This window comes from Protopterus annectens, chromosome 17.part0 (assembly GCF_019279795.1).
Source record: "Protopterus annectens isolate FY-2018-M chromosome 17.part0, PAN1.0, whole genome shotgun sequence".
NCBI classification, from domain to species: domain Eukaryota; kingdom Metazoa; phylum Chordata; order Ceratodontiformes; family Protopteridae; genus Protopterus; species Protopterus annectens.
In genome coordinates, this window is record NC_056751.1 from 436,729,713 (window position 1) to 436,751,090 (window position 21,378).

Sequence of the window (21,378 nt, forward strand, 5' to 3'; positions counted from 1 at the left end):
TTAACAGGAAACACCTCTCCCTACAGGTCCAGGGTGGGTGATGTAACTGACTCAAAGAGGTAAAGACAAAAATTAGTGCAGTTTCTAAGGTGATCCTCAGCAATTCATTGTACATTCCACTGCTTTATTTTGAACATGATGGGACGGAAAGTCCCAAAGCGTGAGTGTCCCATTGATAGTGGGACTTATGGTAACCTTACCTAAATATGATCAGTCCATTGGTACACAACTATTTATTACAGTTTTACATCTGTTTTATTACACTGTATGCCAAGCAATATACACCTTACAATGAGTTTTATACTGTTCCATCTTATTTTTGTTATCTCTCATTTGTATATACCTGCATTATTCTTTGATTTATTGTCTGACTGTTTAAAGTTTAACTGATTGCACTGCACTCCATTTACTTCATAATAAAATCTGCTGCAGACTAGGAAAGCATGCTTACCCACTACAAACTGTTTTCCCACTACTGCATCATCAGAAGGTGGGGCTGGATGACAAGGAATCAGGAAGTAATTGGACAGTTGCTCAGCTCACAGTAAAGAGAAGCACATATTTACTAAACTTAATAAATGCATGTCCAATAAATCAACTAAAGTAAAAACTACACATTTTAGAATCACAAAGCCCACTTTACATGATGAGGACATAATTATACCAAACAAAAATTGTAAAAAAAAAAAAAAAAAAACTTTACATATGATTGTTATTGTTAAACAACAATTAGCAATGTACCCCTTCTTCCCACATATAAAGCATACTATTTCAGTTGATGGCAGGTTTTCTTTATTTATAGACATCTGCTTAGTATTAGCTACAGGTTTAATTTGCTTGGTTTTAATCAGTACTTCATTAGCTTGTAACCTTTCTATTAGCACAACCAATTCCTCAGTTCTCTTGTGATCACAAGAAAGCCAGTTTATATAAACTACTTGTGAGTCCATTTCTGAATGTATCAACAACTAAAATGTCTATCACTGTACTTTTACTCTTCACTTTTGGTTCTAAGCACAAGTTTGCTTTAAATCAGACATCTGTGCTCTTACCATTTTATTTTTCTAATTATGCAGTATGAAATTTATTGAATTTCACTGCATGTATCTCAGAAGACACACCAGCTATATTTATTTTATTTTTAATTGTCCACACAATCAGTACCATCAGTGTCTATATATTCTTTGAATGCTTCTATTGTAAGTTCTGTAGATAAAATGTTAGTTCAGTCCAACTGAGCCTCATTCTCATGGGTTGCATATCTTTCTGAGGCAACAAGGTATGCTTCAATATTATATTTGCTTAGTGTCTTTAGTGGTTGGGTGGTCTTTGGATTGGATAGCAAAGTAGCTATTATAGTCACCTGTTCAGAAACCTGATTAAATGTTTGTCACTAGCTTGACTCCTTTCTTGATGACCCAACTTTTCCATCTATCTACATAGAGAGAGAGAGAGACCAAAGTGGGCACACTGCAGCCACCAGTGTTGCAGGTATAACACATTTAAGACACTTTCCTCAGTTTAAGTACAGTTTATTTATAGTGAAATGCAAAAGGAAGAAATCAAATGCCATCTTGGAAGCATCAAATAGAGAAAACTGTAAAGAAAATAAACAAGAAGTGTCACTGTTAGAAGAGTACAGGAAGAGGGAAGAGATCAACAAAAATGCTTGGAAAGATAGATGTGATAAAAGCAATACCCAGTATCAGTACAGACCAGGATCTATTGTACACTATTGCAAATAATAAAGCAAAGATATCAGCACAGGCAGAAAAACTTAAAAGATATGCAGATAAATATAAAGGAAAAATACAAAATAAGCAATGAACTGATGACCCAAAAAAGTTTTATAGAGAATTGGGAAACAAAGCAATACGAATAGAACACCACCCAAAAAAGAAGAAATAGACACATTTTGGAGAAATATCTATGAAGACCCTGTGGAATATAACAAAGATTTTGAATGTATAGAAGAAGTAAAAGAAAAAATACGAAGTTCAAATGTACTGGATATGGAATGGGATGAAGTAATGTCCAGAGAAATTGAAACAAAATTAAAAAGAGCTACAAACTGGAAACCCCAGGCCCAGATGCAGTACCTAACCTCTGGCTAAAATTATTAACATCTTTACACACCACAGATTTAGCCCTGAGTAGGAGCTACTTATATGTCCATTCCGAACAGACATCAACCTGGTTAACAGGAAAAAAAGAAGTTATGTCTTACTATAACATTCCATATGTGTTGTTCATCTTCTTTCATTCATCACTGATGGGTTCGGTTCCAAGCCTTCGGAACAGAGTCGGCCTATTACCAAGCTCATGCCAGCCAAAAAAAATCTCGAGCTAAGTCTCTATCCAGAATGCCCTTCTCCCTGTTACCTCAGATTGAGTTTGCTAAGAAAGGAAGTAAAGCCAAGGCCACTTCTACGCAAGTACCCTAGTGCACCACTTTGACCCAAAGCCTTTGGAGGGGGAAGAAGGGTGGGAAGTGATGAATGAAAGAAGATGAACAACATAGATGGAATGTTATGGTAAGACATAACTTCTTCATCTGATGTTGTTAATCTTCTTTCCATTCATCACTGATGGGACAGAATCCCAAGCTACCTTGAGGTCCATGGGCGGCCCTTATGGAAGAACATTCCTAAGTACCATTGAGCCAAAGGTAGCTGTCCCCCTGAAGACCAGGTCCAATTTGTAATGATTGATAAAGGTATGAGGCTTAGCCCAAGTAGCTGCTGTGCAGATGTCATCCATGGATGCCTTGGAATGGAAAGCTATAGAAGCTGCCACAGATCTAGTGGAGTGGGCTTTAACTTTTGGCATGGATTCATTATGGAGGGAATAAATGACATGTATGCAGTCCCTTAGCCATTTTGATAATGTTACCTTGGAAACAGCCTCTCCCATTTTAGGTCCTGAAAAGGAGATGAAAAGCTGTTCAGATTTATGGATAGGTTTGGTCCTGTCTAGGTAAAACCTTAATTGTCCATGTACATCTAAGGTGTGAAGGCAATATTCTCCCCTATTGGCAAAATTTGGAAAGATCACTGGTAGATCAATGGACTGGTTAATGGAGAATTCAGAAAAAACTTTGGGAAGAAAGGATGGGTTTGTTCGAAGTGACTCTGTCTTTATGAAAGACCAGGTAGGGCCTCTTGAAACACAATGCCTGCAGCTCCAAGACTCTTCTGTCAAAGGTAATGGCTACCAGGAACAAAGATTTCCAAGACAAGAACTTTAGGTTGCACTTAGCCGCAGGCTCAAAGGGCTTTTGAGTCAAAGACTGGAGGACTAAAGTGAGATTCTATGGTACTACGGATTGTCTGAGAGGAGGCCTGAGATGAGAGATCCCTTTGAGAAAAGCCTTGCAAAGGCATAATGAAATAAGAAGGGTGCCATCTATACCACTGTGGAAGTTAGAAACTGCCACTAGATGTACGCGAACTGTAGAGGCAGAGGCTCTGTTATCAAAAAACTTAGCCAAATATTGAAGCACTGCAGTAACTGGAGCCAAATACAGGTTTAGCATGTTATTCTTTGACCAAATGGAAAACCTTTTCCATTTATCCTGATATAGTCTTGTGGTGGATGGTTTGTGAGAGGCCAGAATGATGTCTCGAACAGGTGAGGAGAGATTAACCTGCCTGGCAACTAGCGGAAGTGGAGAAACCAAGCTGTCAGCTTGAGAGTGGACAGGTTCAGGTGAGTGATCAGATCTGGTACAGGGTCCAGAATCCATGGCAGGAATACCAGGTGAGTCCAAAGAAAAGGGAAACAAACTTGTCGAGGCCAGAATGGGGCTACGAGGATCACCTTGCATCTCAACCAAAGAGCTTTCTTCAGCAATTGTGGGATCAGAAGAATGGGAGGATAGGCATAGAGGAGTCCCATGGGGCAATCATGGATCAGAGCATCCCTTGGTGACTCCCCCTGTGGGGGAAGTAGGGTGAAATAGCTGCTCCACTTGGTGTTTGATAGGGAGGTGAAAAGATCACAGCAGGGCTGGCCCCAGTGGCTGAAGATTACAGACACCACCTTGGGGTTGAGGGATCACTCGTGGGGCATGAGGATGCATCTACTCAGGGGGTCTGCAATCACGTTGGAGCTCCCCGTGATATGCGTTGCTATCAGAAAGTGGTTGGAAGCTATCGCCCACTGCCAGATTCTCATGGCTTCTCGACAAAGGGGGTAGAACTTGGTTCTTCCTTGCTTGTTGATGTACCAGACCACTGACATATTGTCTGGCTGGATTGCAATTGTTCCGGAGGGGAGAGTGGCATGGAATGCCTGCAACGCTAACAGCACTGCCCTCAGTTCTAGGACATTGATATGCAGGTGGGCCTCTGAGGTGGACCATGTGCCTTGGACAGTCTTACCCTAAAAGTGTTCCACCCACCCAATCAGGGAAGCATCTGCAGTCAAAATGTCTGTGGGCTGAGAAGGTTGGAAAGGTCGGCTCCAAAAAGCTTCATCTGGCCTCATCCACCAAAGCAGGTCCTGTTTGCAAGAGTTGGTTATTTGACTCTTGTAATCCAGGGGATGACAGTTTGGGAACCACTGACAGAAGGAGCCATTGCATAATCTGCATATGTAGCTTTGCTAGGGCCACTACTGAAATTGATGCCGCCATAGAACCCAGAGCTTGAAGAACTTGTCTTGCAGGAACTGATGTTTGAGAGAGAAACACTCCGATTTGAAGCCTCCATCGGTGGACTCTGTAAAGAGGGAGTGATACCAGACAGGGCTGGGTATTAAACATTGCCCCATTGAACTCTATTTGTTGTGTAGGGATAGGATTTGATTTCTCCCAATGTATTGTTCTTCCCAACAATTGTGCCAGAGAGAGAGTATGTTGTAGGGCATTTACCAGAAGATGCTTGGTCAAGGGCGGTAAGGAGCCAGTCATCTAGATATGGAAACACCCGGAATCCTTTTAGTCTCAAGTGAGTTGTTACTACTGCCATGCATTTTGTGAACACTCTGTGGGCTGTAGAGAGACCGAACAGCAGGGCACAGAATTGGTAATGACTGGCTCCTAGCCAGAAGCGAAGCAGACTCCTGGAGCATTTGTCCATCTTGATGTGGTAATACACGTCCTGGAGATCTATAGAGCACATCCAATTGCCTTCTCTTAAAAAGGGAAGGATGGACTAAACTGTGACCATCCGGAATTTGGTTTGGGTGACAGACTTGTTTAAGCTGCTGAGATCCAAAATAGTCTACAGTCCCCTGTCTTTTTTGGCACCAAAAGGAATCTTGAGTAAAATCTGGATCCATGCTGGTCTGGTGGGACTGGTTGGATGATTCTTTTTTGAGACAGCTTTATAATCTCTGAAGCTGCTGCTTCCCTTTGACTGGGTGGAACGTCGGGAAGTTTTCTTGGAAATTTTGGTTGACAAGAAAGGGGAATGGTGTAACCTCTGGTGATAATGTTCTGCAAATAACGATCAGTGGTGATAGAGTGCCAGGCAGCTTGGTGCAGAGAGAAATGACCCCTGACTGCTTCCAGAGGTAAGCAATCGGGCCGCCCCTCAGGAGTGCTGATAATGCTGTCCAGAGAAAGAGTCCCTGGAGGGCCCTCTGCCTCTATAGGGGCGTCTTCCAGAATTGTTACCCCCTCTGCCTCTAAGCCTACAGCAGACAGTGTTTTTCCATCTTGCTTGCACCTGGCCAGTGTGCCCTTCACTTTGGAGCTGAAGAGGGATAAAGCTTCAATGGGAGCATTCAGATAGGAAAACTTGAAGGGATCCGTGAGGTCACAGATGCGCATCCAGGCATGACATCTCATAGCAATGCCTGAACCCACTGCTCTAGCTGCCCCTTCGGTCGTGTGTGAGAGCAACCTCATGGATGAGTTAGATATTGATTCCAGGGTTGCTAGCTGCAAGGCCACCTTGTCTCTGACCTCGTCAGACAACTGTCCTTTGAGTGTTCGAAAGAATTCGGAGATCAAGTCCCTCTAGAGCCTCGTAAAATGTGCCAAATAATTCAGGGACCATATAGCAAAGGTCCCTGATGCAAAAACATGACTCCCTGCTGGGTGGGAGGACAGTGGGACTTTCTTCAGCCATGGGAAAGAAATCACTTGACCTTCCCTGTGTGTTTGCACAGCCAAGTCTTTTTTCGTTTCCACCACCACCACCACCATAGCATCAACTGGTAACCCTTTGGACCAGTGCAGATTCTCAACAGGAGGGGACAAAATTTTTTCTGGTCTCCAGAGGATCACCTCAATGGAGTCAGGGTTCTTCCATGTGCACTGCAGGATGAGCTGGATGAGTTCGTTGGCAGGCAGGGTCACCCAAGAAGTAGACGGTTGGGCACGTAAAGCCTGCAGGAACACGGACTCCTCAGATGAAGGGTTGAAGGGTTTCCAGTCACCTCTCTGTTTAAATATTTCTAGGATGTCTCCAAAGGAGACATCATCAGGAGGTGACCATGGGGACCCTTCACTATCACTGTAATTCATGTCTTCCATTAAGGACTCCTCAGGCGAGTCCATGTGCTTCCTCTTGCACATCTTCTTTTGAGGGGGATTCTCAGTGGGGGCATCTGAGGAGGACTTGGAAGAGTGGCTGCCCTGAACAGGGGTGTCCTGTGGCTTCTCTGCCCAGTATCCCTGGGGGGTGGTCTGTGACAGCTACAGATCAGGGGGTAAAGACTGGGGTTCTGACATCATAGGAGTGCTACCAGAAGCAAGAGCTCTCTCCGTCGCGTGGAAGGCAGACCCGCCCAAAAAGGGATGGGAACCCAGAACCGAGAAAGCCAACCTCGGAACCGGTGTCACACCCCACTCCGACGGACCCATCCCCATGGGTGGAGCCTCAAGCAAGATCGATGTGGACGCAGCCATTGGTGCTGAGGAGGGAACCAAGGAGAAAGTTGGCACCGTACCCCGGGCCGATGCAGCCATCCCCCAATCCCCAGATTGAGGAAGGACTGGTTCTTCAGGAACTGAAAACCAAAGGGACAAACTCGGAGCCAGAGTGAGGTGCACCATAGGCACCGAGGTGGTGGGTTCCAAGAAGGAAGTCGGAACAGAAGGCTTTAGAACTGAGATGGCCAAAGGAGGAGTATAAGATGGAGTCTGTGGATAAGGCAACCCAAGTCCAGCAGGTGGATGGGTTTTACAGAGTGATGGAATCCCCCTGGCTACCAACAGCTGGTTCACAAGACGCACCACGTTGTGTTCTGAAAGGCTCCTGGTGGATCTAGTGGATACTCCAGATGGGAAGTCAGGACATTTGAGAAATGGGCTATACACTTGGCCCAGAAATGGGTCTACTGAGGGAGAGTATCGGGTCCGTGGTGCAAGATCTTCTGGGACCGAAGTCTCTAGTTTTGAGACAGGAAGCAAAGGGGTCAGATCCAGAGTGCTCGGTACAATGCTCGCTGCCGAAGTGGCACTCAGAGCCTGAATGGTTGGTTCCAAAATGGAAACTGAAGTCGAAGTCGAAGGTGTGCCCTGAGCCAAAGTAGCTACAGGTGCCAAAGTTGAAATAGGCATAGTAAGATCTATGATTGGTGCTGGAGGCAGGGTCTGTGCCAATACAGGCGTCGGTATCGAAGGTTTTGCAACAGTTGGAGCCAAAGAGACAGATTTATGCTTCGGCGATAACTTGGGGACCTTAGATTTCACGGGTTTGCTCTGATCACCCGATGGTGAAGAGAGAACAGCATGGGATCTCTTTTTGTCCTTAGAGGGAGGCGTTGAGACCTCCATCACAGAAATGGCCTCTGAGAAGGGAGACTTGAATAACCCCTTCAGAATAAGTTTATTTTTGCACGCATTAAGAGTGCTTTGCTGAAACTTTGACAAATATCACATGGAAGCTGCACTGAAAGGTGGGCCACTCCCAAACAGTATACACAGTCATCATGCAAGTCACTGTTAGGTAACTTGCCCTTACAAGAAGTACAATGCTTAAAGCCAGAGGTACCTTTCTTATCCAACATTTTAGTAGAAAGAACACCACAACTAACTGTATAATCCAGCAATAATGAAGTCACTCAGTTCAAAAATCACAAAAAAAAAAAATCACAAGAAAAATGCCAATATAACAATACACTGTATATGAGAAGAAAGGGAAACACCTGAAAAGAGATAAAAGCTAACAGGTTAAGTAAGAGAAAGCAAAGCCAGCTATGGTATTGAAGAAATGCCACAAGGGTAAGGGAAAAAGGCCATACCAAAAATGGTACTTAAGTTTACCAATGGTAATGACAGGTAGAGTGGAGAATATACAGTTAGATCGAAGAAAAGACACTAGATATACTAAAGGTTTAGTAAAATATGAAAATATCCAAAAACTTTTACACAAATATCAAAAAAGATTTTACTTAGCTGAGAGCTCAGCTGAAACACGGCTTTATAGCTACGCGGCAAACAAGATCTGAGGTAACAGGGAGAAGGGCATTCTGGGTAGACTTAGCTCAAGAGTTCTTTTGGTTGGCTCAAGATTGGTAATAGGCTGACTCGGTTCTGAGGGCTTGGAAACGAACCCATCAGTGATGAATGGAAAGATTAACAACATCATATCAATACTCTTCATTAAGTGTGAACCTGCAAGTTATCCTTAAAACTATGGACCAATAACTTGCCTTCTGATGATGCATAAACTATACACTTGAATTGATGCCAACAGGGTTTATAGTCAATTAGAAGAAAACTCAGTTATGGCAATAGAACAAAAGGGTAACAATAGAAAGTCATATAGAACAAAGGATCATTTGTCGTTAAATAAACTCATGGAGAATTGGAAAAAGGGGAAGAAACTAAGTATGGCATGGAGAAATTACAAAAAAATAATTTGACAGCATCCCACATTCATGGGTAAAGGAGTGCTTACAGATGTATAAGCTGCACACTACAGTGATCAATTACATTGCAGTGAACATGAAAGAGTGGGAAACCACTTTGCAGATAAGCCATGATACAGGACAAATTATTATCCCTGGGATAAAATTTCAAATGGGGGATATTCCAAGGTGACACTTTTTCTTGTTGCTCTTTTGTCTTGATCTCAACCCATTAAGCTGTTTACTTAACAGATTAGGTTATGGTTACAATTTGGCTACCAGAAAATAACAAAGTATAAAGATGTCTCATCTTCTTTTAATAGATGATTTAAAACTGTATAGTTCATCAGATGAGGACCTGACAGCTCAACTGAAAGTGGTCAAAACTTTCTCAGATGATGTAAGAATGTCATTTGATCTTCATAAATGTGCAAAATCAACATTTAAAGCAGGAAAGTTGCAGCACCAACAAAATATCATTCTTGGACAGGAATGTGATATAAACGAACTTGAGCAAGAGGGAGTATATAAATATTTGGGAATTGATGAAGGACTGACAATAAAACATGAAGAAATTCAAACAAAACTCAGTAAGGAATATTTTAGAAGACTAAAGTTAATACTGAAAACAGCCCTGACATCTAGGAACAAAGTCCAAGCTATTAACCAATTTTCTCTTCCTGTCCTAACTTACAGTTTTTAGGGTGAGTGGCCCCAAAAGAATCTACTTCTCAGATGTACAGGCAAAAACAAAAGATCTGTGGCTGACAAAGTTTGATGATGACTGCAAACTGGAAGCAGTCATTGAGTCCCTAAATGATGTCAACATTCTGCAAGAAGGACTTATGCAAACCAATGACTGCTGCCAAAGTCATGGTCTTAAACTCACAGCAAAAAAATGCATTATCGTCCCCTTTGCAAAAGTCAATGTCCCTGCAGAAAACCATATTAATAACAATACCCTAAGCTCTAAATCAGTGGTGAGAGATTCAGGCACACAGGTTGACAGTAACCTTACTTTTGATCACCCATGACTCCATGGTGGCAAGGAAGGCCTTCTACGTTGCTCACCTCATAAGCAAGGACATAGCTTCCTGAACAAAAGAGTTTATAATCCCCCTGTACTCTTCCCTCATCAGGCCAATAATAGAGTACAATGCTCCCTTTGGTATGCACCTAAACAGGCACCTGCAGCAATTGGAGAGACCTCAAAGGTTCCACACAAAGAAAATTCAGGGTCTTCATCACATGTCTTACATGGATAGACTGAAATCACTGTCACAATACTCTGTGTCATATAGACTACTCAGAGGTGATCTGTGTCTTGCACACACAGCAACCTCTGATCCTGCCTTAATGGAAAAGCTGCACATTCGTAAGTCAAATGGTGCACGATTCACTTGTTCTAGGGACCTTAACCTAGCATGTGACATCAAAAGGACTTGCTGAAGCAACAGATAAGTCTCCCAGAGGTTGCTCTCCTCCGGAATAAACTTGCAATAAAGGTTAAACAGAGCCCCTCATTAACCCTTTTAAAGTGTAACTTGGACGACTGGATGGAGAACCGCAAATTCACCCCCGGGGTTTCACCTGTGTCCCTCTTGGATAGGGGCAGTCGGTGCTGATTTAGATCTGCTTATAACACAGATGATATCTCTAGACCCTTAAGGGAACGAGGGTTGAACTTGGCTAGGCTTGTAAGGGCCCTACGGCCATTAGCCTAGTAACCTCCTATGAATCTATGAAAAGGTACTGGTTCAGCTGGACAGGAAAACAATAAAAATTCTTCACACTTATCAAATGATATACAAAAATCATTGTATACCAGGATTATATATTCCTCATTCTCAAAGGAGGTATGGACCTCCTTGAGTCTGATTACATGTACAGATCTGCAACTGTAGAACTGCATACATATCTGCTGACCTCACAAGATCCAAACATAGTGAAAGTTTTAAAATATGAGAAGAACAAGTCTAACATGACTTCCCTGCTTAGTTTGGTAGAATCATATCAGTAGGAATGGAAATCACACCAGAAGTAGACAAAAATTAGGCAGCAAATGAATGTGGCAAATGCAAAAGAAAAAATAAAAGGAGAAGGATCGGATGAGAAGACAAGAAATGTGGAAAAGGCAAAAATATAGTTGCAAGTACAGAAAAGTCCTGGAACCAGCTCATGCCGATCCGGATCTGACACAGGAATGGATAAGGAGATCTGAATTTAAATCAAAGATGACGGCCCAGGATACGTACATGTTGATTTACAAAGTCCATTGAACATATGGGAAAAGCAGACAAATGCATTTTTTAAAGAGAAGTGGAAACAATCATACATTTTGTTGCTGGGTGTGATACACTAATGGCAAAGGGCTTTATACTGAATGGCATAATAATGTGGCAAGACTGTTTCACAGGGATTGTGCAAACATTACAATATTGAAATAGCTGAGAAGCATTTGAAAACATAAGCCACAAAACATTATAAAGAATAATGAAATTTATATTACATGGGATTATCCAGTACCAATAATTCAAAAAATTAATGCAAGAAAACCAGATATAGTAGTCCATGAAAAGAAGACAAAAGTAGCATTGATCATTGAAATTGCTACACACGGTGATTACACTGTCCTACAAACAGAGAGACAAAAAGTTATAACATATCAGGATTTGCAGGCAGAAAGAAAGATACCCAGACAGTTCCTATAGTAGCAGGAGCAATGGGTCTCAGAAAAATATATGCAGAGTCATATGTAGATAAGTTACTGATACATTTAACTTCGTACAAATTACAGGAGGAGTCAATTCTGGGTTCACTGTGGATGCTGCAAAGTCCACTTTTGGCTAACACCAAAGATAAAAACAATGCTAATTTCATGAACTTTAATCATACTTTGACTTAGGAATGGGGTCCATTCCCAACATGTTACTAGAAACTCAAAAGATTTGGAGAAATTAAAACATGTTATCTGACAAGCATTGGATACGCATCAGTTGAATCAGATCAGTTTCACTAGAAAGGAACAGAAGGAAAATGAAAGAAGCAAACTTTTGCCTGAATGTCATCTGGCACTGGAAAATGAAGCAGTATGTAAAGAGCAGCAGACCGATATTCAAATTAAAGAGGTTGCAGAAATTAATGAAATATTTGGATGTGTGTAAAATTAAAATGAAGCTAAGCTCTGTTGACAGTAAAGAAAACACTACTATGAATTTAAAGTGCAATGGAAGAATGTGTCCTGACAGTATGGCAGCAGAGAAAGTTTCACTGATACATGAAACTGAAAACACAGAAAGAACTGAAAAGCATTCACCTCAGCAAGCAACATTATATTCAAGATGTGATGATATATATCCTGATTTCACTTATGAAGAACAGAAAAGATAACAGGCTGGTATGTGCCAGTCCTTTTCAGACCCAATGATGAAGGCAAATATGACTGAACAAAGAAACAGAAGCAGACACATGGTGAAATCAGAGAATCTGGTGTCAAAGATATTTATTAAAGGAACTGCATGTCATCCAGCTCCGTAAATCAAACAGTGGCAAGGCTAGAAACAACTGGGTGGGGTGGCAGCACTGGTGATGAACAATAAGCCCTGCAGTGGTGGTGGGATATGAATATAGACAGCAACAAACATAGCTATACAACACTCACAGTTGTTAGAAATGTTTATGGTAACTGTGCTGATAATGTAAATATATGAACTATGCTTATTTTGTTAGTGTATGCATAAAGGTCTTGATTCTATAGTTCCTTAAACAAATCAACATTACCAAAAGAAAATGGAGTGATTATTGTCTCAGTAATCAAAGGAGTTTATTAACAGCTGCCTGAGAATTCATTATGATGAGTTCTCTCCAGTTGGAGTTGGAAGCATATTCAGCATAGTCAACAGAGTTCAGCAGCAAGGAGGGACTCTGACAGGAAAACAAAATCTTGGGGACAATGGGGGAAATTATGATAATCTTTTGGGAAGTGAACAGTTACAAGCCTTGCCATCATATATATTTAAGTCTTAACTTTCAGTATGGATTAATTTCAAAACCATATACACAACAAACACTAGCTCCATATCATATTAAACTGAAAGCTTCAAATGGAATTTCTGCAATAATGTCACAAATGTGCTATTCATCTCAGATCAGAATATGTTTTGTAAGGGGACAACATCTGAATAAACCTGCTATTAATATAATCAACTCTGTGATCAATGTCTTTGATGATACATAGCTATCCCTATTTGCAAGGTTTTCATAAAGCTTGAAAGCACTGCACAAAACCAGCTATGAAATCCTGTGTAAGACCAGTTCCATGGCACAGAGGGATGCAGCCTTGACTACAACACAGCCTAAAATTGAACAGCTTAGGACTAGGAGGAGCCAGGAGAGCTAAGTAACCAATGCTAGCCCATTCATCCTTTGGAGGGACATGACCTGGATCCCAGCAATGCTGGAAGCTACTGGAAAGAATGGTGCATATTATATATCAGATGGCCCTGGATGTGCATTTGGTCCTGCCAAGCCACATTCACACAGTTGCCTTCAAGGGCCATGTGTAAAAACATGCATGTCCACAGCAGAAGACATTCAAAGCCCTCGCATCTCTCAGCATGCAAGTCAACCACTGAAGGATCAGGATTCAGTAAGAAACCCCCTAATGGCTGCCGGGATAATAGCTTCCCATGATCAGCTGTCACCCTACAGGGAAACAAAAGAAAGATCGACTGCAGGACACCTGATGATTGGGAGGCAGTGGGGTATTAAGACATAAGAAACTCTGAATCTTCTGTAGTAAAGAAGCAGCTAATATGAAAATAAGGACATTATACAATTTATTTTAAACCTACAGATCTGCACTATTCAAACTGTTTTCCATAAACTAGAGATTGTGTAATGTTAGTATAAGAAAGAGATGTAAAACCTGTGGCTAAAAAGCTGCTGGCATCTTTTGCTTGACAGCACTATTTTTATTACAGCTTGTTTCACTGTTGCATAAATGCAAATCCACAGTCAAAGACAATAAGAAATGCAGCCCTCTCCCAAAACACAAACACAGACACTGCCTTTCTTGCAGTGTTCTACAGCACAGACCCAAGATATTCTGTCTTGAGACCTAACAGAGAAAGTTCTAACTCGCTCCCCATCCACCAACAAAGCTGAACCATGCCCTAACAGGACTTTTTCCACTGCATCCTTCTCCAAACAGATTTCCATGCTGTTTGCTCTATCATTATTCTACTACTTGATCACCCCACCGTCAAGCTTTCCAGAAAATCAGAGCCAAAGAAGAATTTCTAGGAAGCTTTAGAACTTGTGGAAAATTCTCAAGCACACCATTCAAACAAAAAAACTAACATTCCCACAAGACTGTTTTTGACCTTGATCTGTAGGAAGACAGCACCCTGCATGTGTGGTGTGTTATTTATCTCTGCATACTTTTTTGTCTGGGAAGGGAATAAAAGCCACCTCTGGGATTTACCCCAGGCTTGTAGCAAGGCCTGATTTACCTCTCCAAATACTCAGAACATAAATTTTCTTGTTTTCTCTGTTTCAGTCAGATTTTCTGAAGTAAATGTAACTTTTATTTACTTCTGCTAATTTTAGGACATCCTCAGAGGTAATGTAACACAAATAATATATTTTGAAATAAAAAAAATGCATTGCTTTTAAACATCCACAGATATTCTGATATTTTCTAATGTTTACATATGAAAATTACGTTACCTAACAGAGTAAACAGAATAACAAAGCAAGAAGCATATTTCAGAATAAATGTAATTACTTTCCTAAAACCGTAAAAAATATACAGTGAGATATATATATATATATATATATATATATATATATATATATATATATATACACACATCAGATATATAGATATACATAAAAACTCTATATATATTTCTACTGCTGTAACAATTTTCAGCATTTGACTACCTCCTGCAGTCTTTGCCATCAGCATATCAATCAAGTTTATACCATCTTGGCTTGCTCATTTTATTAAAAGCAAATTCAGAGCACAATTGACTTTTCATTTGTTTAACAAGTGGAGAAATATTTACCCTGACAGCCATTTCATTGTAGAAATTCATCTTCATAATAAAATATGCTGTCTGTGAATCAAAAAAAAAAGATAGCATAGATTTCAGTTACACAAAGGCACTGTTCACATTTTTTACATATAAAAGATAAGAATGTTTATACATAATACATAATAAGAGTCACGGGCACACAGAGAATAAAATCAAACTCAGCATTGAAGAGACAGACTTCTTAATACATAATGTAGACTTAACCAGAAAAATCTATGGTAGTCAAACTAAGAGCTAATGGAGATATATGATCATAAAATGCTCTCCGCTGAGTTTGATAATCAATGGTGCTCTACAGAGAATAAAATAACAAAGGCAGAAATATTCACAAGTGCTGGTGACACGTAGTATTGTATGATTTATTCACTGGGGCTCTTTTAACCAAAACTCACAGAAACATAAAAGGAATTCATATTTCAACATGTCTGGTTTAATGAAAAATTCAGAGAAATGTTGTCTTTAGCTGAGAGCCTTCATAAATACAGCTGCAGTAGCAGGGTAAAATTGTGCCTTCCAACCATCTGTGTAAACTGTGAAGTACTTAGTTGCCTTGCAAGTGGTCCTTGAGAGTTTTGTTTCATTTAATATTCATTTTAACATCACAGAATCATAAATAATTTGTGTTATTTGAATTGCTTTGCCTGATCTCAAGCAAATTGTCTATAGATAGCAGCCTGGCTGAATTTTTTATCAATAATCTGGGTAATTAAGAAACAGTTGGCAGCAATATGTTATTTACAAATAAACACAGCACAGCTTCCTCACTCTGGTACCTGAGAACAACACCCTGCATGTATTCACAATAAATTTCAAAATCAACCTATCTAAACGCTTAAACAGTTAGAGACCACAAGTGCCCAAAACCCTTGTATGCTTTGCCAAAAAATACCCAAAAAACAAAAAACAGATAAAAACAAAAACAAATGTCAAGAGAAGTTATATTAATTATATGCAGGTTTTTCAATCAAAATGCTTACAAATTTTATAAGCTATAAACCTTCCTCCTGTATTCATACCCAAGTAGTTACAGCAGTGTTGCAGCCAGAAACCAGCAAATCACACTTTAAGCACTTCAGTCATTAAATTGACAGGGTTGTATATTGCAAAAGGAGATGCTTTTCATGCCAGCACACACAGCAGTTCTTTCAATTCTGGTACTCATTATTAGTGTTTCTACCCATCGCTAAATACCTTGCCATGCATATATAGACTTCTACTGGCTACAATGTGCAAGATGAGTCCATCATTCTCAGCTTTGGATTTATGTTCACTAAAAACTAAACTGACACTTCCATGCATTTTACTTCATCTGTCAATAAATAAGATTTGTTTACAAACATCTTGCTTAACAAAGAAGAAAAAGAAATGTAAACAACACCATAACTTTTCACTAGTAGGGTCTTAACATTTTAGATGCATTCATACTGGTTATGTTTCTAAATTTTTTCAACTTTAATGCACAGAGAAACAGGGGAAGTAAGAATCCTTTCACCTATGCGCACTAACATATTGACTCCACCACTTTTTCCTATCATTTTGTTCCTCCTATAAACTCCATTAAAGATGTCTCACTGTACCCCAGCAGAAAACATAATACTAACCCCAGCTGCACAAGTCTACGAAGGAAATATACTGTGGTGTACTTTTTGTTATGTCTTGCAGTCATGTGTTACTTTGTTGTGTGCATGAGTTTGTGCGTCTCCATAGCGAAGTGTTTCTCATGTGTGTGTGCATGGGGGTCCCATATGCCTAGTTTGAAGATGTACTCCATACGAAATGTGCTGTTTCTCTTTTAACAGCTCTGTGAGCTCCATGTTTTTACTTCTGCCTTTAACTGTATATTCAGATTATCCTTTGTGGCATGAAGTGTAATTCAAAACACTCTTTCACGTCTACTTGTGTTAACTTTGGAAACAGTGTACAGTTTTTTTTAAATCACCCATTTGAACTGTGCATTTCTTCATTTTCCTATCATTTCTAACCTCAAAATAAACAGCACAAACCTATCCTCACTATAGCAGCTGAGGTACAGCACACAACATTTTAATGTCAAAGAAGCTCTATTTCATAAAACAGCTACAATGGACCACATAAAGAATTAATACATTTTTATTTGCCAATTTGTGGCAATCAACTCACATTAAAAAAATCTTAGGTAAATAACAGTTTTATTTCTAAGATGTATGAGACTGCCTTCTGTTGTGCTGTTGTATTCCACATGGTAAATATTCTACTGACATTACATAGGACAGTGTAAAGGTATGTTTATTTTTGACAATTGATTAATTCAGGAAAACCATCATTTCATTTCAGCAATTCTTAGATAAAAACTGTCATACTACAAAGTAAGCAAATGATGATACAACAGGGCAGCATTTGATTCTCAGTTATGTTCTTTAAAAAAAAATCCCAGGAAGGAAAAAAGTGATTCAAGGACATACATAATCTGAAGGTGGCAAAACAGGAAAATTAATGTATGTATTCTGAACACAATGGTGGAGAAGAGTGTCAGGAGTGATTTGTGACAGACGAGTACCAGTAAGAGTGAAAGGGAAGGTCTACAAGAGGGTAGTGAGACCAGCTATGTTATATGGGTTGGAGACAGTGGCATTGACAAAAAGGCAGGAGTCAGAGCTTGACGTGGCAGAGTTGAAGATGTTAAGATTTGCACTGGGTGTGACGAGGATGGACATGATCAGGAATAAGTATATTAGGGGGTCAGCCCAGGTTGGAAGGTTTGGAGACAAAGCCAGAGAGGCAAGATTACGTTGGTTTGGACATGTGCTGAGGAGGGATGCAGAGTATATTGGGAAAAAGATGCTAAGGATGAAGCTGCCAGGTGACAGGAAAAGAGGAAGGCCTAAAATAAGGTTTATGGATGTGGTGAGAGAGGACATGCACGTGGTTGGTGTGACAGAGCAAGATGCAGAGGACAGGAAGAAATGGAAACAGGTGATCTGCTGTGGCGACCCCTAACGGGAACAGCCGAAAGAAGAAGAAGAAGAAGAAGATTCTGAACACAATAGTGCTATGCTCGTTTTTCTTTTCAGTTAAAACAATTTTGGGTGTGTGGGTGTGCGTAAGTGTCTGTTGAATATATATGTTTATGCCTATATATATATATATATATATATATATATATATATATATATATATATATATATATATATATATATATATATATAGATGTATATATGCGCACATATACAAACATGCAAACACATGGACATATATATATATGTGTGTGTGTGTGTAGCTATAGATTTTTATATATATATATATATATATATATATATATACATACACACACAATATAAGGGTGTCAGGCACCCAGCAGTGTAAACTCTTGAATTGACACCCCAACCCCATGTGCAAAAATGGAAATAAAGAGTTGTGGATGGATGAATAGATGGATTCACTCTGTTGAATGGGCTGCTTATCAATGGAATGAATGACACTGAAAATGACACTGAATGTTCCATTCATTAAAATTTGAAGATTTCGGATGAATGGAACATCGAATGCTTATGGATAACGTAAATGTGGGATGGAGAAACTAATGCCGAAACTTTGAGATATTTGAAGGTTTTGACATTAGGTTGTGGGAGTATTTGTGGGAATTTATGTTGCTTAGGGTTAGAGTAAGAGCTAAGTAAAACAATAGATTTAGTGTTGCGCACATGCAGTGGTGCATGTGTGTGTGTGTACCAGAGTGTCTTGTGTAGTGGTAGTGTTACAGAAAGGATTTCTATGAGGTAAGTTGCAGGGTTAGTGTTAGGGTTAGGACTAGCATACATTAGTATGGTGGAGTTGGGAGGGGAAGACCACCTTACTAATTTGTACTAACCATGACCCTAACCCTGCCCAGGCCCCTAATGCTAACCCTGCACCTTACTTTAGAAAAGTCCTATCTGTAATACTACCGCTACTCAGACAAATTATGCCTGAGTGTGTGGACGGGATTTTGTGATTGTATCATAAAAGGAAAATGTTTATTTCACTTTGAGAGCGTTTTAGTTTGTTAGTTTTCCATTATGTTGAGTGTCAACACGCCAGTATTAATCACGAGTGTCAGTCTTTGAACATTTTGAAAAATCACCATATACATGTATTTGTGTGAAGTACCCAAAATTAATAACCCAGAGTGCGTGTGCGTTTGTGTGTGTGTGTGTGTGTGTGTGTGTGTGTGTGTGTGTGTGTGTGTGTGTGTGTGTGTGTGAGAGTGTATGAACTGGTACATGTTTTGGGGCAAAGGCCTTAGCCTAAGTCCAGGAGCACTTGTGTGTGTGTGTGTGTGTGTGTGTGTGTGTGTGTGTGTGTGTGTGTGTGTGTGTGTGTGTGTGTGTGTGTGTTTGTTTATATATGTTTGTGCATGTAACCCAGCAGAAGTATCGCTACAGTTCTGTTCCTAAACTGAATAATCGGTAACCAAACGATATGTGAAGCAAGCATACTGAATTATTCCCTGCTGATAAAGCAAAATGTGAGGTTATATTTATGAACCTTTGAAAGAATGTGTATAGTGAAGTAGCTTTAAAAAAATTCCCTTTTAAAGAAATGGTTAATTAATTTCACTCTTAAAATCTTACATTATTTTACTGTTCACTGGCACTTGAAATTAATCTTTCTTCTAATTTTTAAAATAAATTTACTGTTTCTTAAGGAGGCTCCCTACTGAGCAGTAAAGCTTAAATTGGGAGTAATATATAGCAGCTGGCATTCAAGTAGATGCACTAAGCCAAGACTTAAAAAATGAAGTTATAATTCAGAAAATAATCAGAAAAAGATCACCTATATAAAGAGAAATCAGACAAATGGGGTGGTTCCTATTACAGCTAAAGAGAATACATACATTACTGAGATAATCTCTCAGAGCTTATATCAATGAAGCATACTTAACCACTTGCATCCAGAGGTCAGTAGAAGCAAAGCACTTCAGAAGCCCTAATAAAAGGAATGTAAACAGTACTGCACATGTGGGCAGCCTTTGTTATTTTCTGCTTCAGTGCTGCTTTCCCTTCAGTTTTCACTGGGATCATTAACATGATTTATTATCAGACAATCATGGACATTTTGCACATACGCTCTGCCTTGTTTGCTGGCAAGTGAGCTGTTAGTACATGCAGTCATTACTTCTGTGCCCCCCCCCCCCCCCCACACACACACACACACACACACACACACACATCTCCATTGCTACTTCCTTGTGCTTGGAAAGTCAGTAAGTAAACAAAACATATTATTGAATTCTGTCATGTCAGGGGCAGTTGAGCTGCTTACTATACTGAATATACATTAATAATTTCTGATACCTACAGATCAGTCAGTTATTGCCTATTTCAGGTAAAATTCTCAAATATATTTCCTTTAAGTTAAGGCAGAGTTGGGACTTTTTTATTATTTAGTTAGAAAGCCATACAGTGGATTCATTTGTTTCTCCTCTTACACCTTCAAATGACACACTTCTCATTATAGGTTTACACAGCATATGGTGAATAATTTGTGCTTCCTCCCAAAAGCCTAAGAAAGCTTAAGATGATACAATGCTTACTAATATTAACATTTTAGGGGTTTAGCACCCATATGGAGATTAAAATTCTGAACCAGCATCATTCCTTTAAAAATAATATCATCAAAGAAAGTATAATTGTGTCCCTAGTTAAAAATCAATTTAATCAGAGGCCATTACACTGAAACACAAATCAGTTCAAACAACAGTGCATATAATTATCTACATTATTTCATCTTTGAGACAAATCCCTACTGTACCATACTGTGCAGAATATCCCACACATCCCATAACCCTATCTGTAAAATTAAGCCCAAACCTAACCCTAATGGAAATGTCATCCCTAAAGCCATTCCAAACTCAACTCCTAACCCTAAAGCCACTGAATTGTGCAGGTGCAACAACAATAATATCAGGCAAGAAAAAAAAAAAGAAATCCGTTCAGCGTAAAACTTGCACAAATCAAATTCACCCAAAATTAATTTTGAAACAATGATTCCAAGTAGGGCATTATTTGTATATAAAAGGAATAGAAATTTTAAAGAAACATTGAAAGAATCCTAATGAGAGTAGTAATTGCACTTATAGATGCAGGACTTGTAATCAAAGTCACTATGTTTGCGATTTTAATACAATTATTTCATCATCAAAGAAAATGTCCTTGAATTCTAAGGGACACTATAATTGTAATACTAGGGGTGTAGTGCATCTAGCAAGCTACAAAAAATGTTCTTCCTTTTACTTGGGAAAGACAGAACGAGATCTAAAGATAAGAATTTATGGACATATTTATGACATAACACATTTTTTTAAAAATTAATGCTTTATATAAGCACACAAAAGAATGTGTAATGTGTTCTTTTCAGGTTTTTGTTTTGGAACAGGTTCATTTTAATACTGGGGTAGCCTATGGAAAACAATGATTGAATAGCTAGAGCTCTACTGGCAATTGAAATTGGATGC

The 21,378-nt window shown here is 39.5% G+C and overlaps 1 protein-coding gene across 1 annotated transcript in view; it reads right to left on the reverse strand.

Moving 5' to 3' along the window:
* SPATA17 (spermatogenesis associated 17) overlaps positions 1–21,378 on the reverse strand; it is a 2,050,536-nt gene that overhangs the window by 1,698,708 nt on the left and 330,450 nt on the right. The window contains exon 4 of the mRNA XM_044059771.1: positions 14,877–14,927. Coding sequence (XP_043915706.1) covers positions 14,877–14,927 — 51 coding nt within the window. The remainder of the gene's footprint in view (positions 1–14,876; positions 14,928–21,378) is intronic.